Here is a 15,275-nt window from a genome sequence, read left to right on the forward strand (position 1 = left end):
ATACCTTCTTGTAGAAGTCCATTATATATATCTATGCCCCAAATCCCATCCTGTTTGGTTGAAAACCAAAGGAGTTATAGCTGTTTAAAGTCTCAGCCAATCAGATTGCAGGGCCGTACATGCACGTGCATGTATGTGCATTGTGACCATACCTTCTTGTAGAAGTCCATTACATATATCTATGTTCCAAATCCCATCCTGTTTGGTTGAAAACCAAGGGAGTTATAGCTATTTAAAGTTTCAGCCAATCAGATTGCAGCGCACGTGCATACACGTGTTTTCATGATAATTGCTATATATCGTTGTAGGATATCGTAATGCATGGCTATGTTCAAAATTTCAAAGGATTTCGTAAAAAAACAAGAAAGATATTGAGACTTTAGTTTCAGCCAATCAGAGCAAAGCGCACGTGCATGCGCGTGAGATTTTGCTATTTTGACCATGTCGTCTTGTCTATTCTACTAATATATCCTTACATTATGAGTTTCAAAGCATTTCATTAAAAAATAGAAAAGTTAAGGCAATATACATTATATTGGCCATTTAACGTGTTGCACGTGCGCGCTCTTGCAAGCACGTGCGCGCAAAATGACCTTTGTTCGGCAAATCTACATAACATGTCTACTGACCCTAAAAACATTTTACCTTAGTCAGATGTGTAGTTTACAAGATCACTCAAGGACAAAATTTTCCCAGGAATAATAATAATAATAATAATAATAATAAGAAACAGAGTAAAAACACTATGTTCCCCAACTTCGTTTGGGGAACATAATAATAATAATAAGAAACCGAGTAAAAACAATATGTTCCCAAACTCCGTTTGGGGAACATAATTAGCATTCCGAAAGCCGATTTCACTTACTGTGCTAACTGTCGAGACAAAAGCAGCAAAGTCTGAATCACAGCCGGGTGTGTTATGGCAACGAAAGGAACAGAACGCTGTTTCTCTTTTTCGCTGATTAGACTCAGGCTCTACTTTCCCGCGAAAAAAAACCTGCTTTCCCCAACAAATCATACTTCTTTTCCGAGAATATATTTTTACATGCAACTCTTCCATCAGTCTGGGAGTTGTGATTGTGACTTAACCTACTTTTTCTATGCTGCAATCATGGTAAGAAACATCGACATTCATTTATTTAAGATTTTGGCTTTCTCTGCGGGCATCGTTTTTTAAACATTGGTTCATCGCAAAAATTTCCTTGACAAGTCACTTTCAAAAAATTATAGCCATCACCGACCAGATTACGCCAATTTTATCCCACTGTGAGTTCATTCATTTGTTCATACTACCACTGACATAAGAACGCTCGTAGTCAGTCATGTCATTATACCGGAAATCAGCAGTAGACAGTGACCTAGTGCTGGATATCCGAGGCTATTGGATAAACGTGGAATATCAAAACAAAATTTCACAACAATCGCGAAAAAGCAGACAGGTGACTAAAATAAAATCGAGAAAAGCAGGGTGATTGACCGGAATTAAAGGTTAAAGTTTAGTTCAAATCGGACACATCAGAAGCCATGCAGCTCAAAATGACCTAAATGCTGATGTTTGACAGAGATTATACAAATAAAAACATAGGTTTCTTTATATATTTATTTACCGATCATAATAATTATTTTCTTTTTCCAAAGGCATTATGGGCAATGCCTCTTCCATCTTCTTAAAGCAGTTAATATTTTCATGTATAAAAAAAATCACTTTTCTTCATTGTTTAAAATATTTTTATGCAAGTATAAATGGGTATATATGCACCTTATTCGAGGTATGTAAAACTTACCTGCCCTATTATTCATTATATAAATTCTCCCTGCCTTTTAATGGGCTTACCTCTAAGTTGCAATTTTAGCGCTGTGTCGGAGGTTAAGAAAAACAAATAAAGGAGAAAAAAGTTTCGAACTGTTTTGCGGAAAATCACATATCACTTCAACAATGTACAAACGTTTGTTGAATTGCATACATGTACTTAATCGATAGAAGTTATGCATATTAACGATATTGATTTTGGGAGCTATGTGATTGTCTCGTCTTTATCGTCACAAGTTCGTTCTGTCGTCTGCACCTGTTATCTTGTCGTCTGTCCAACATAGGTACTTGTGATAATCTATCTGTCAGCCCCTGGGCTTTAAACGCTGAATTACAAGGCAGGATAAACATTGTGTTAAGATCTATATTTAGCCCATCGACCTCTCGCTGCCACAGTGCAATGTACACAGAGCTTTCAGCTTGTCCCCCCCCCCCCCCCCCCATAGCTGACAGACCATGTGACTCAGTGCTAATTCAGGGGCGCAATACAGGGAAAATTAAACAGATTGCCTTTGATTAGCAAAGGCTTAATGGGCTTATAGTGGTCATTAAATATGTGTATTACTATGTATTTATAAGTACTTTTAAGATCGTTGTTTAGAATTTTAACTCACGAATTTAATAGTTACTTGACGTTAATTAAAATGTCACACCCCTGCAAAGCCTCAGTTCGGCACACATTATCGCTGTAAGCCTTGTGCTTGTAGAACAACCTGTGTGACCACAGAGTCAAGCGTGTATCTTGTATACAATTTTCCAGTCTCTAAACCATTAATTTAACAACAGAGATTTTTATTTCATAAATTCATTTACTGAATGTGACGAACTTATAACAACGTCAAGTGTGTTAAGGTTACATCACCTGTGTGAAATATATACGCCTCAAGTTCAGGTAAGTCTTGTGCTATTGATTTTTTGGCAGGACAATAAACAGGTGTTCTTTGTGTGTTCTGTACACATGTGTAATGTTTATATGTCATTTTTATGGATGGGGATTTTATTTTTAATTAATACCAAGAGTACAAATAATTGTTTATATTTGTGTTTTTTTTTAAATACTTGTTAACAATTAAACATGCATCTCTGTTATAAATGTAAGGTATCTTATTAATTAACATGATTAAAGGTTTTATTTTTGTATCTAGTTACAATTAAAATGTTTTTATGATGACTTTTTTAGCCTTTGAGTATAGGGGGAAGATAACTGAGATTCAGTGTTTGAATGAATGTTATGTTTAAAACAACAAATATTTTTAAAGGGGACAATAGCATTTAAATTTATATTACTACTTTGATTATTGAGTAAATTGAACAGTACATAATATACTTCAATAAAATTTAATGTTTACATGTCAGTGTTAATTGAATTATTTTACCTTTGAAAAGATACAATATCTTACATTTATATAAACTAAAATATTAATATCAAGAATTTAATTCAATACAATATTTCTACTTAAATCAAAAATCACTTATATAAACTTGTCTATAGGCAATGACTGGGGCATGGAAGGCAGTGCTACTAAAACACTGAGGACGCTACTAGAGCAGATGCAATCTGATCCTGCGGTCACAGTCATGGCTAACAAGACACCCCCCAAATCCTCAGCGGAGGCCTTCCCCACCTTCCTGTATAAAATCGCCCCCATCCTCTCTGTCCAAGAGTCCCCCTCCATGGTCCAGTCCTCATCATCTCCCCAAAACACCAGCACTACTATCGTGACTACCATCCCCCCTAACGTGACCAGCCCTGGGGCCACAATGGTTCTGGAAGATATGGGACTAAGAAGAACACGGACCGTGATCCCTAACTCAGTCAAAGTTCAAATTGCTAAGGTAGCCAATCAGATTCCTAGAATGACACAGGGTGAGATTGCTCAGATGTTTGGAATTGACAGAACAACAGTATCAAAGATCCTAAAGCGACGAAGGGAGTACCTGGACCTGGGCCCAGAACCAGAAGCACCAAAAGCAAAGTATCTTTGTCGTAAGTATTGTGTTCTGTTATACCTCTCTCTCTTGCTAACTTTCTCACTCTCTCATGCTCTCCTTTGCTCTTTTGATTGCAACATGCTAAGGATACAGTTCAGTTCTGCTGAAGTCTGAGAAATGACTTGTTCATAATACTGCTCTAACTGGGCTGCCCTTTCTTTGGCTTTAGATCCTACATACTCTTGGTAGACTCTTTCTTGGTGTATCTGAAATTCAAATGAAGTTAGTAATAGTGAACAAAATATTGTTCACTAGTCTTAAATATATCATATGCTTAACATTAATTGATACATACTGACCGACTATGAAAAGTGAAAAATGTCATTGACTATCATGAGTGTCGATCAGAAGCAAATTGAAAGTGGGGTGGCTAAAAGCCCCAATCTTCAATTCTTATATTATATCTACCTTTGAAAAAAAAGAGTGGGGGGGGGCATCCAGTTCTGAAGTCTATGACCATTATATTATACTTTCATGTAAATTGGTTGAATCTGATTTGTCAAGAAACATTTTACCAATTGAATAATGAAGCCACGCCCTCCAGGCTCCAGCGTAGCAACAGTCAACATTGTTTGACGACAGGTGATACAAAAAAAAATGTTGACTGTGCAGAATGTTATACTCATCTACATGCAATATTTATGTATTATACCACCTATAATACTCTGTATTGTAACAGATACCTGCAGTAATCCTGCTCACAGTGAGAAGGCTTATGGAATACATATTCATATATACATTCAAGATATTTATAAGTTACTGAAGAGAATATCAAATTTATATGTTCAAGTGTTCTGTAATAATTAAACAGTTAGAGAACAGCTGTTGGGGGAAATTTTGTTCACCATTAAAACATGTAAACACATTACCTGGTAGGACCAAAATGACAGAGCTCTGGTACAGATCTCCATTATTATCTCAGGTCGCTTTCCTGCTAGCACCATCTAAAATATGCAACTGTACATGTAGAATATAGAACATACCCAATATCTCATCAAAATACATGTATATGTTTGATCTCTATTTAAAGACTAAGCCTTAAGTTTTAGGACAAGATATTGTCACAATTTTCCTGTATTAGTAATACATGTGTTATTCTACATACAGTGAAAAATTGCATTGATTATGATCTGCAATATGAGGTAATCTTTTGCACATTATTTAGTTTAAGTATCAGAAGCCAATGTCCACTGAATTTCGACTTACAGACTTGTATTTCTCAGTCGGGTTTACTTCAATCCTGATAATGTCAAGTTTGTCAGACAGGTCTGTGGAACCTATATAAAAAAAGACAGATAGCAAATGATGTGCAATAGCAAAACACCTAAATAAATACAGGAAACCAATCCTTTCTGTCATATTTTTTTTTTTTTGCATTTTGTAAATTATAATAGGGTATTGTCAAAACTGCAGTAGGATAAAGTTTCTTCAGATTATATTAAGGAACATTTGTATGCCTGCACTATAAGCTTATATTTCAAAAAACAATAGAATTTCATTTATTTATTCATATGAGTATATGACATATGATATATTAAAAGGGTAATTATAAGCCGTAAAAGTTATTTTAAAATACTTACAAGCTGGGCAAATATTGTTATTTTTAAACTCTCTGACTCCATCTTCATCACAGAATATGTCTGCCAGACTGTTAAGGTTTACTTGAGAATTTAATTAGAGGTACTAGTAGGTATTATATTAGGGCCATACCACTGAAAGTATTTTCACCTGTCAAATTTGAAACATTTACAAGTCCTAAATGAAGCTTATCTTATAGTTTACAAACTTTACAATTAGTGCAGAGATGAAGGATACGTGAACAGGAAGTTATCTAAAAGAGAAAAAAAAAGTCAGATTATTTATTTATCAATAAACATTAAACTCTTTTGCAGTTAGCTGAAATAGATGTCAATAATTTCATTTTTTTTTATATAAACAATCCCATCTCCCCTCAATGTTTAGCAGATCTATTTTTTCAAGTTACAAATTGCCAAGTCATTAGTGCTATCATACTTCAATTTTCATTTATACTCAAATATTTTCAATGATGTTTGAGATTTATTTTATTTTTTTTTTTTTTTTTGCATTCGAGATTTGGTCAAATTAATGTCATAAACAGATAAACAATCGATAAAATAGCCCAATATTGATAATTTAATTAAATAAACAAACCCATGCAAAGGCCTCTACTCGTTTTCTGCACTTTTTATGATTGCACACCAACTCAGATTCCATATTTCTTTAAATTAAAACATTATCAGCGTACTATAAGTGAAGTGGTATCAAATAATGAATTGTTAATCACAATACGACAGCAACAATTTTAAAATCTTCTGCGAAAAGTAATGTCTACGTCAAATATAAACTTGTAAACGGTTGCTGTAGCATCGTGGAGACAAGCGTTTGTAAGACTATTTATAAAAATGAAAGGAATGTGCATGAAAAGAGAAAAAAGGTTACGTGTAAACGATGTCGGGTTGGGCTGGGTTCTCAGATGCTGAATTGAGAAAACTGAAAGAGAAGCCCACAAGCAAGTTGTCACCAGGTTGCTTTTTTATAATTCAAATTTTTACATGGTCTGCTTTTATGAATTTGTACTTTTATGCATAAAACTATTTCGCTCGAATTTACTCGATATGACCAACAATATAATAGACGTGCTGTAATGTTACTATCGTTATAGAAGAGAAAAATAGAGCTTGTGATACTTATTTCAGTATATTTGTCCTTACTAGAATTGTGATGAAAATTATATTATTATTTTTTAATGGCAGCGATGCTATTCTTTAACCAGAATTTCACGCTATGAAGCTTTTTATCACAGAATACCTAAGAAAAAAGCAAAACTTGACTATAGAACGGGAGAGAATTTTTACATTTCAAACATTTTATCAGCATCCAGAGCCAGAATGCAAAATGAATATGAAGGATGCAGCAAGCCTTCCAGAGAGATTTTGTGTTTTGTGTTTGAGTAGCCCTGCGGGTAAATCATTTCAAACATCCTTTATATAACTTTTTATCATTATAAAAATTGTATTACTCTTACTTTATGCAAATTAAATTGCATAAACATCCAAAGTATTAGCAGGGACATCACACGTGCAGTGTTTCAGTTTGGGGTATCACATGTCGTGTATTTTGTGTGAAGGTTCCTGGTGCTAGTATACTAATAATAGATTAATAGATTTATCTTGATTGCTAATATGAAAGAAACAACAAACAAATGAAAACCAGATAAAATAAAATTCTTACCCCAAAAATGAGAGGTAGAATTCCTGTTGGGTAGGTTAACATTCCCAATCTTTGACAACAGTAACAGTCACGTATAATAATCTACAGAAAAATAGTAAGAAGTTCAACAGCATGATAAAGATTTGTTATTGTATCAATAAGATAACATGTACTAATTGTTAATTTATCTATTATACATATATTACATGGCTTAGAGGGCAGCATACCAGAATATTTGCCCCAAGGTGACAGGAAAGCCCTGGAGTGTTATGTCGCCCGATGCCAAAGGCAAATATACTGGTATTGCTGCCCGAGAATTAAGCCACGTAATATATGGTATATAACATTTTTAAACATTGAACCCTAATCGATTATCGAACATATTTATTGAATACTATGTACATATGTACGTTGAGTATAATTCCGAAATATCCCGTCCTGTTTCATGGCAGAATGTTTTCAGTACACTGACACTTGCGTTGATAATCTTTGCTGTATTGAAGGATTTTTTTCTCCTCAATTAAATTATCTAATTCCTCTGAATTCAAATAAACAAATCGCAGACGTTGTCCAGACTTTTTAATTTTCTGTTTACTGTTTACATTTGCTTAGCAACTGCCTCTGTGAATTTCAAACCCGACGTATTTAATATGCAGAATGATTGCAAGCGAGGGAACATAACTGTGTTCGGGAGGGCAATATAACTGTTTCCGGTGAAATATAACTATATCCGGCGTGATTAAGCAGTTTTTCAGGGCATATGGATAAAAATATTATATTTGTGATATAATGGGAAAACTTCTTCAAAAATGTTATATAATATAGTGTGTATCATATATAAATTGTATACATGTAACTATATATGTCTGTATATACAGGTGGTAACAAAATTCCAAAACAGACTCAGGTGCCATCTCAGCAGCCAGAGGATCCTATAGAGATCAAGGAGGAGATAACTGAGATTGACGACACAGAGGCACTGTCGTAAGTAACCAGCCACAGAGTGAGTCTATCTGTCTTCATAGTCCTAAGTGTTATACAGAGCGTGTACCTGAACCTGGTCTACATTAGAATTAAAATCATTTGATCCACTCCATTGGATTGATAAAGAGGGATTTGACCAAGCCTACACAGCTTATTTTAGCTCATATCCTTTGGGAAGTTGAAGGATAATGGAGAAAGAAATACAAAATGAATCCTTAGTTAATACATGTAAAATAGAGCCTTATTCTTTAATTCATACATTACAACAGAGGAATATTTTTCAAACAGAATTAACATTTATATTTCAGTTTTAACTATTTCAACAATTTGCCTGGGAATCATTCAGATTAATGGCTCAAATGTACTTCTAGTCAAATATCTTGTCGTTCTCCTTGAATTTACAGGCGTGAGATGAATAATCTGGACAAGTTTCGTGATCAACAGAAGATGATAGAGGAGGCCAACAAACAACGAAAAGCTCTGCTTTCCAAAACCTTGACAGAAAGGTGACAATTTTTAAAAAATTCAATTGATCCTAAATCTCACAGAAAGTTATTCAATGCTTTTCAGCAGAAACATGTCTGGTCTTACAGACAATTTTGTGCTTCAGTTTGAAGCAAAATATAAAAAATTATAGTTTACTTCTCTTGATATCTTTAAATCAGAATTTTTACTTTAGAAATTTTTTGTTTGTAGACAGAAGAAAGCACGTGAAGAGGCCCAGAAGTTGTCCCATATCCAGAAAGAAGTTCAGTTGCTGGACAATCGTCTATCTGCAGATGTTACACTGATCCGGAGTCGGATAGAATCAGCCAGCAAAGATTACATGGAGGCTCAGTAAGGGACATAATTTTAAATTGCTGTCTTTGTTGTGCTACAGGGTTTACAACAGATGCAACTTTGCAGGTTTTTTTACTTTGATTGAATTAAAATTGATAACCTTGAAAAATTGTTTAGTCAGACAAAAAAAAATCACCAAAAAATTATCTACCTTGCCTTGAACAGCATCTCAACCAATGAAATTTTAAAAAATCACATTTTGCATTTTCTACCAGGAACTAGTGCACAGTCAAAAGATTGTAAAAGACTTCAACTCTCTATAAAAAATAATTAAATCTAAACTATCATAAACTTAAAATATTGTTCTGTACACTGTATTATTCTGAAATGAATTGATTATTTTACAGGCGTCGATATGATAGGGCAGAAAGAGAATTCATCGAGGCAAAGATGGATCTGCAGAAGAAATCAGATTTGAAGGAACAATTGACAGAACATTTATATACAATTATACACCAAAATGAACTACGCAAGGCAGAGAAACTTTCGCAGCTTATGAATGAACTCCATGTGGAAATGGAGACAGAGGAGGAGGGAGTAAAACTTGCCACACTCCCTCCTCTGAGTGCATTTAATTCAGTCAGTCTCCCAGCACTGCAAAGAGGAAGATCCCAGGATTCAAGTCAAAATGGAGCGCCATCTACCAAAGAAAGTAATCACAAATCCACGCAATCAAGTGAAAATACTGCTATTAATTCCACTACTGGCCATATTGAGGAAACCAAAAATAGCACTGTTCATCTACCCGCTGCAGAATCTCATAATAAAGACAAAGTTGTAAATAACAGTAACTGTGCAAAGGGAGAACAAAGTGTTAACAAATCCTCTGTAAGACTACAGACATCTGTTCAACAAGGGACTTCAGAAACAAAACTTGATGGTAAAATAAATACAGATAAACCTGTCCCTACATCATGGACGTTAGATGTGATAATCAAGCAAGAACCGGAGGATGTTGATTAAATAGTATTATGTCATATAACCATTTATCAATAAAAAATATCTGAAATAAAGTATGCAATTAGTAATACTGTACTTTCTTTGAAATATGATAAAGGTATAAAGTGTTGCTACATTTTTAATTGCTGAGGTAAATATTGGGAGGATCACTACAATATTTTAATGTACTGTAGATCACAATATTTTCGCGACACCTTATTTTCGCGACTTAACTATGTGGTATTTATAAGCGAGACAAAATTTTCGCGAGTTGTGGTTTCTGTTTTATATAAATATTGATAAAACAAATATATGCGAGAAATAAATTTTCGCGAGCAGACAGACTTGCGTAATTACGCGAAAATATAGTTCTCGCGAATAAAAAGTGATTTACAGTATTTTGAATGCAAAATTTTAAATATTTTTGACACAAGGCTTAGCCTCCCACTTTTTCATTCCAAAATTAAAATATAATTAATTAATTTTACTTTTTTTTGTTAAATCTAATGAATCAAAAGCCCATGTAAAGAATTCTTATGCATATATTATTAATTAAAACTAGATGTTGGGGTAGTTATGTGATAATTTTCATTGCGATTTATTGAAAATATAAAGTTAACATTTTTATGATTGTTCATTTACAAAATTACCATTGTTAAAAAAATATTCTACTCACAGTTAAAAAAAATACTGGAATTACTAATTGACAGTATATACTAGTGGGCTTTTACAAGAGGTGCTGAATTTTACATTTGACGAATTACTCTCACACTAGAACAGTGTATGGAAGCTCTTTTATGATGTAAATATTTAGCTCAACATTTAATTCAACGAAAATAACAGGCTATTTCAAAGCACAGATAAGTTGTCCTTGAAGAAGTCGACAACCATCCTACCCTTAAATCCAGGCTTTCACATATAAGTGCCCCTAACACCATTACTATGACCACTAGAAAGGTTTTCCTATCCATTATAAATTCTGCAGATGATACAGGTATAAATGTCCAATTATGAAGTCTGTCGAGACAACTATGTCTTCCAAGCATCTTCAAATTCAGATACACACTGACTGTGCTTCATTACTGGACTATGTGATTTATATTGGGAAGAAATTAATCTACAATTTTTTCACCCCTGAAAAATCCATTCAGTCAAATTTTTAATTTTTTATAGGGCATTATTGAGAAAACTCAAATGAAAACTTGGTCTCATTTGTAAATTGAATTATGTAGACATGCGGCTTATCGATGTTAACATGCAACATAATTATATAGACAGCTGTATATTTATGTCACATGCAAGATAGTTATGTTAACATGCGACTTATTTATGTCATCATGTGACTTATTTATGTCAATATGCAAGTTATATGTTAACATTCAAGATGTCGATGTCAACATGCAAGATAAGTTTCATGCCAACATAAATATTTCGCATCTTAACATAAAAGAACAAAATAAATGTTGATGTAATTATCTTGCATGTTGATATGACATATATGGAGATAACGAACAGTATTCAAGCTCAAAAGTCCAATAAACAATATAAATCAGGAACAGAGCAAACAGACCTCCAGAACATGAGAGATGGGATCAGGTGCCATGGGGGAGTGAGAATCCCCTGCCGACCGGTCACACCCGCCATGTGTTCCTTAATTGTCATGATCGGCCAATAACGGAAAAATCTGTCATCAATTTAGTGTATAAATAATGGACTAACAATTACTATAGTATGAAAAACGGCAATCAGCATTTCACTCAATGATACCTTGTATATGCTGACAAGGTCATTGTATCCACCAGAGAACCTACGAAATAATGACTTTAAACGGTTTCATGAACTTGTTGAAAATAATTTACAGTGTACCTCGTTTGAGAAGTTTTATTACGTAGAACATGCTCTTGTGCATCGAATAAACTGAGAGATATAAACTCCGTATGCGTGGGGAAGTTACCGATTAAAAAGTTTATGTCATCACGTTTATCATAGTTCTTGGTTGTTAGATTACCATTAATGCCTATTCAGGTAAAATAATCAAATATGAAACAGATGTGTCAGACTCTGTGGTATCTTTTATCTCAAGCTCACAGGAATAGATCGTATAATGGTAAGAAAGCCCAGAAGGCTCATTCGAGATTCAAGTTTCGAAATAACAAAATTGTTAATTGACAGCAAGTCAGATTAATATACAATATATGTACATTGTATCTAAATGTTCGAAATTGAGGGCGATATTCAAAATCCAGATTAACTAATGAAATACGGGTTCAACATTTGATTACTTCCCTTTATTACGTTTTATCTATCAATAAATCGTTTAATATATTTATAACAAATGAGTCATTTGAATAAATTACAATACAAGAAAGAGTGTTATATATATTAGAAGGAAAGTTAAATAATCATTTGATTTTTTATCAGCAAGATATACTTCAATTTATATTATGACTTCTTAAATATTAAATGGAATACATATATCAGGAATATATGTATTTTTGCATTGTCTACTGTATTTAAAGGGTTGCTGACATAATAATACAGTTATGAATATTGTTAAAGAAACACAAGCAACTCCTGCCAATTTTTTGAAAATGTTACTTTAAAACTTTGAAAGGCAATGTAGCCTTGTGTGTACATAGAGGGAATACATTAAAAAAAAGTTTTCAATTACTTATGTTCATCTAAGGCTTTGATTTATGCAAATAACAATTATATATACAATACAGATTGCAAATATTTAGAATAAATGCAGCATTCATTTTATCTGATATCAAACAGTAGATAGTCAAAATTAGCTGCAGAACTAGGCGTTATGGTTTTATATTTTATCTCTGACCATAGCGTTATGGAAATAAAATATTGTTTTTATTTATAGGCTAAAGGATTTTGTTAATCTTTAGTCACTATTTATAACTTTATTTTTTAACAATCCTTTATATATGGGTAAAATCAAAAATATATATATTCTGATTATGTACATTGTAATATTCCAGAAGTCATAATATAACTTGAAGTATATTTTCAAAAATCAAATGATTATTTAACTTTCTTTCTAATATATATAACACTCTTTCTTGCATTATATTTATTCAAATGACTCATTTGTTATAAATATATTAAACGATTTATTGATAGATTAAACATAATAAAGGGGAGCAATGTTGAACCCGCATTTGATTGGTTGAGTATTTTGTGAAACCCGATATGCATCTTTATTTGTAAGGATTTATATGAAGTATCGGAATCCAATATTGATATGGTGATTCAAATTCATTTTGGGATATTGAAAATATTCAAAACTTGAATCTCGAATGAAAGGGAACTTTCGTAGTATCGACATAAGCTGGAAATAACCATTGTTAATTTAACAGTACTTCGTTGATATACAATATATGTACATTGTATCTAAATGTTGAGTTGAGGGCCACATCAAGTGTTTTCTTCATTTTACGTACAAGATTTTGGACAAATTCTGCTTCATATGAATACAAAATAATTTTTAATAACATTCAATTGATATGTAAGAAATTCCAACAGGTTATGTAAACATGCAAAATAATAATATAGGAAACACAACTTCTTTTTTTATGTCAACAGAGTACTTGTGTGTACATAGATTTTTTTTTCACAAAATAATAGGCAAATCACTTATTAATGTCAACAAAACTTACATTTTTGTCAACATGCGAGTTAAATTTTTTAATATACAAAACATTTGTCGTCATGCAGGAAAAAAATGCATATCAACTTACATATCTCGAATGCTGACATAAATAACTCGCATGTTAACATAATCATCTTGCATGTTGACATGAATAAGTTGCATGTCTATGCATGTCTATATAATTATCGCGCATATAAGTCGCATGACCGTAAAAGATTTCATGTTGCATCTTATGTCAGATAGTGGCGTTAGAAAGTATTTTCATCCACATTTTAATATTTTTAAATAAAATTGGTAACTTACATGTCTACATAATTATGTAGCCTGTTTTAAAGCAAGTAGAAATATGCCAGCTGACACATTGCTTAATTTTATTTATTTTTTCCTTTTATGAAATATTTTATTTGTCCTTGAGAAAGGCCTGGGGGCGTCCAAAAACTTTAACATTTTTTTCTTCTTGTAACCGCCGAAATATGGCTGAAATATTGCCGACTCAGCGTAAAACAGCAATAATCAATCAATCTTTTTCTTGTCTGGTATAGTAAAATTTTACAAAATTGAAGTAAATTATTATTGCTAACTAATATTCAAAAAACAAGGAGATCAATTGGTGCATCGATTGACTAATGAGCTTGTTATATATCAGGTGAAAATAGAGTGAAAATTGATACGACACTAATTTATCAATCAATCAAGTATAAATAGATGGTAATTTAGTCTATCATTTATAACATATGTATATAATAGCTGATAATTATATAATTTTAGTCTATTTTTTAAAATTTACAACTGACTAAAAATTAGGCAGTATATATGTGTTTTTGTTCTAATCATACTTGTAATTAGCAAAACTGATCCTTTGTTCTGAAACCAAGTCTCTTAAAATTTGATTTTATTCTTTCTTGTGAAGTGTCAAGCAAAAAAATGTGATACTAATTACTCGTTTATAAACCTTAAAAGAATACCAACAATTAAGAAGGCAACAAACGGTAGTTTTAATTCATAGCAATTCAACACACCCTTCAACTTATATTTCAATTTAGACAGTTATTTCAGGTTTTTGTCGTTATATATTGACAACAGTAAATAAGACTTATTCCGGCTTTACGTTCTTCACAGACCGTAAATAAGTTAACATGTTTAAAAATTCAAACCACTGTCCATTCAATTTTGATTAGAAGTTAAATGAATCATTGAAAGTTTACTTTCTTATATCAATTGCAATTTAATTTAATTAAGTACGCTCAAGTCTAATTTAAGTAAATCAAAGTTTACTCAAATGGAAGTTATTAAAGAGGGTACGTTCAATTTTGAGTTTACAAGTCTTACACTATATTTAATATGCAAACCATATATAGGACAAATAACACAAAACTCAGCTTTGAAACAAATATATTGTATATTGAAAAATAATTGGCATCTTTCACCTGAACTCAGTGAGACTCATTGTTATATATAATAACTGCTGGATTTTTATAAGTGAATTCTATGAAAAGCTAGTATCTTTCGTAATGAATCGATACAAAATTTATTCTTGTTTGATAGGAATTAATATTATTAAACACCAAAAGACCCACACACTAAATGCTGTCTAATTTGTGAAGTTTAAGATTACCCAGATAATAAATCTTTCAACCAAGTTGAATATTCTTTGGTGTTTAGTGGAAATTTTGCCTGAGGCGATCGATATCTAATGTCTATTGAGTGAGAACAGCGAGAGGCAGTTTACATGATAAACCGAGTCTGTTGTATCATCAGTGGACCTGTGGAAATCTAACAAGTAAGATCATTTTATCTTAATAAGTCAGAAATGTA

At 32.5% G+C, this 15,275-nt stretch overlaps 1 protein-coding gene across 1 annotated transcript; it reads left to right on the forward strand.

Annotated features, from left to right (window-relative positions):
• Positions 1-2,498: 2,498 nt before the first annotated feature.
• Positions 2,499-9,885, forward strand: LOC134270361 (uncharacterized). The gene is made up of 7 exons (XM_062752602.1): positions 2,499-2,702; positions 3,303-3,813; positions 6,778-6,785; positions 7,912-8,017; positions 8,422-8,523; positions 8,714-8,854; positions 9,205-9,885. Exons 2-7 carry the CDS (start codon positions 3,317-3,319, stop codon positions 9,818-9,820), a joined length of 1,470 nt encoding a protein of 489 aa, XP_062608586.1. The 5' UTR covers positions 2,499-2,702; positions 3,303-3,316; the 3' UTR covers positions 9,821-9,885.
• The last annotated feature ends 5,390 nt before the right edge of the window (positions 9,886-15,275 follow it).

This window comes from Saccostrea cucullata, unplaced genomic scaffold, assembly GCF_032062105.1.
Source record: "Saccostrea cucullata isolate Sc308-1 unplaced genomic scaffold, CSIRO_AGI_Scuc_v1 ctg203, whole genome shotgun sequence".
NCBI classification, from domain to species: Eukaryota; Metazoa; Mollusca; class Bivalvia; order Ostreida; family Ostreidae; genus Saccostrea; species Saccostrea cuccullata.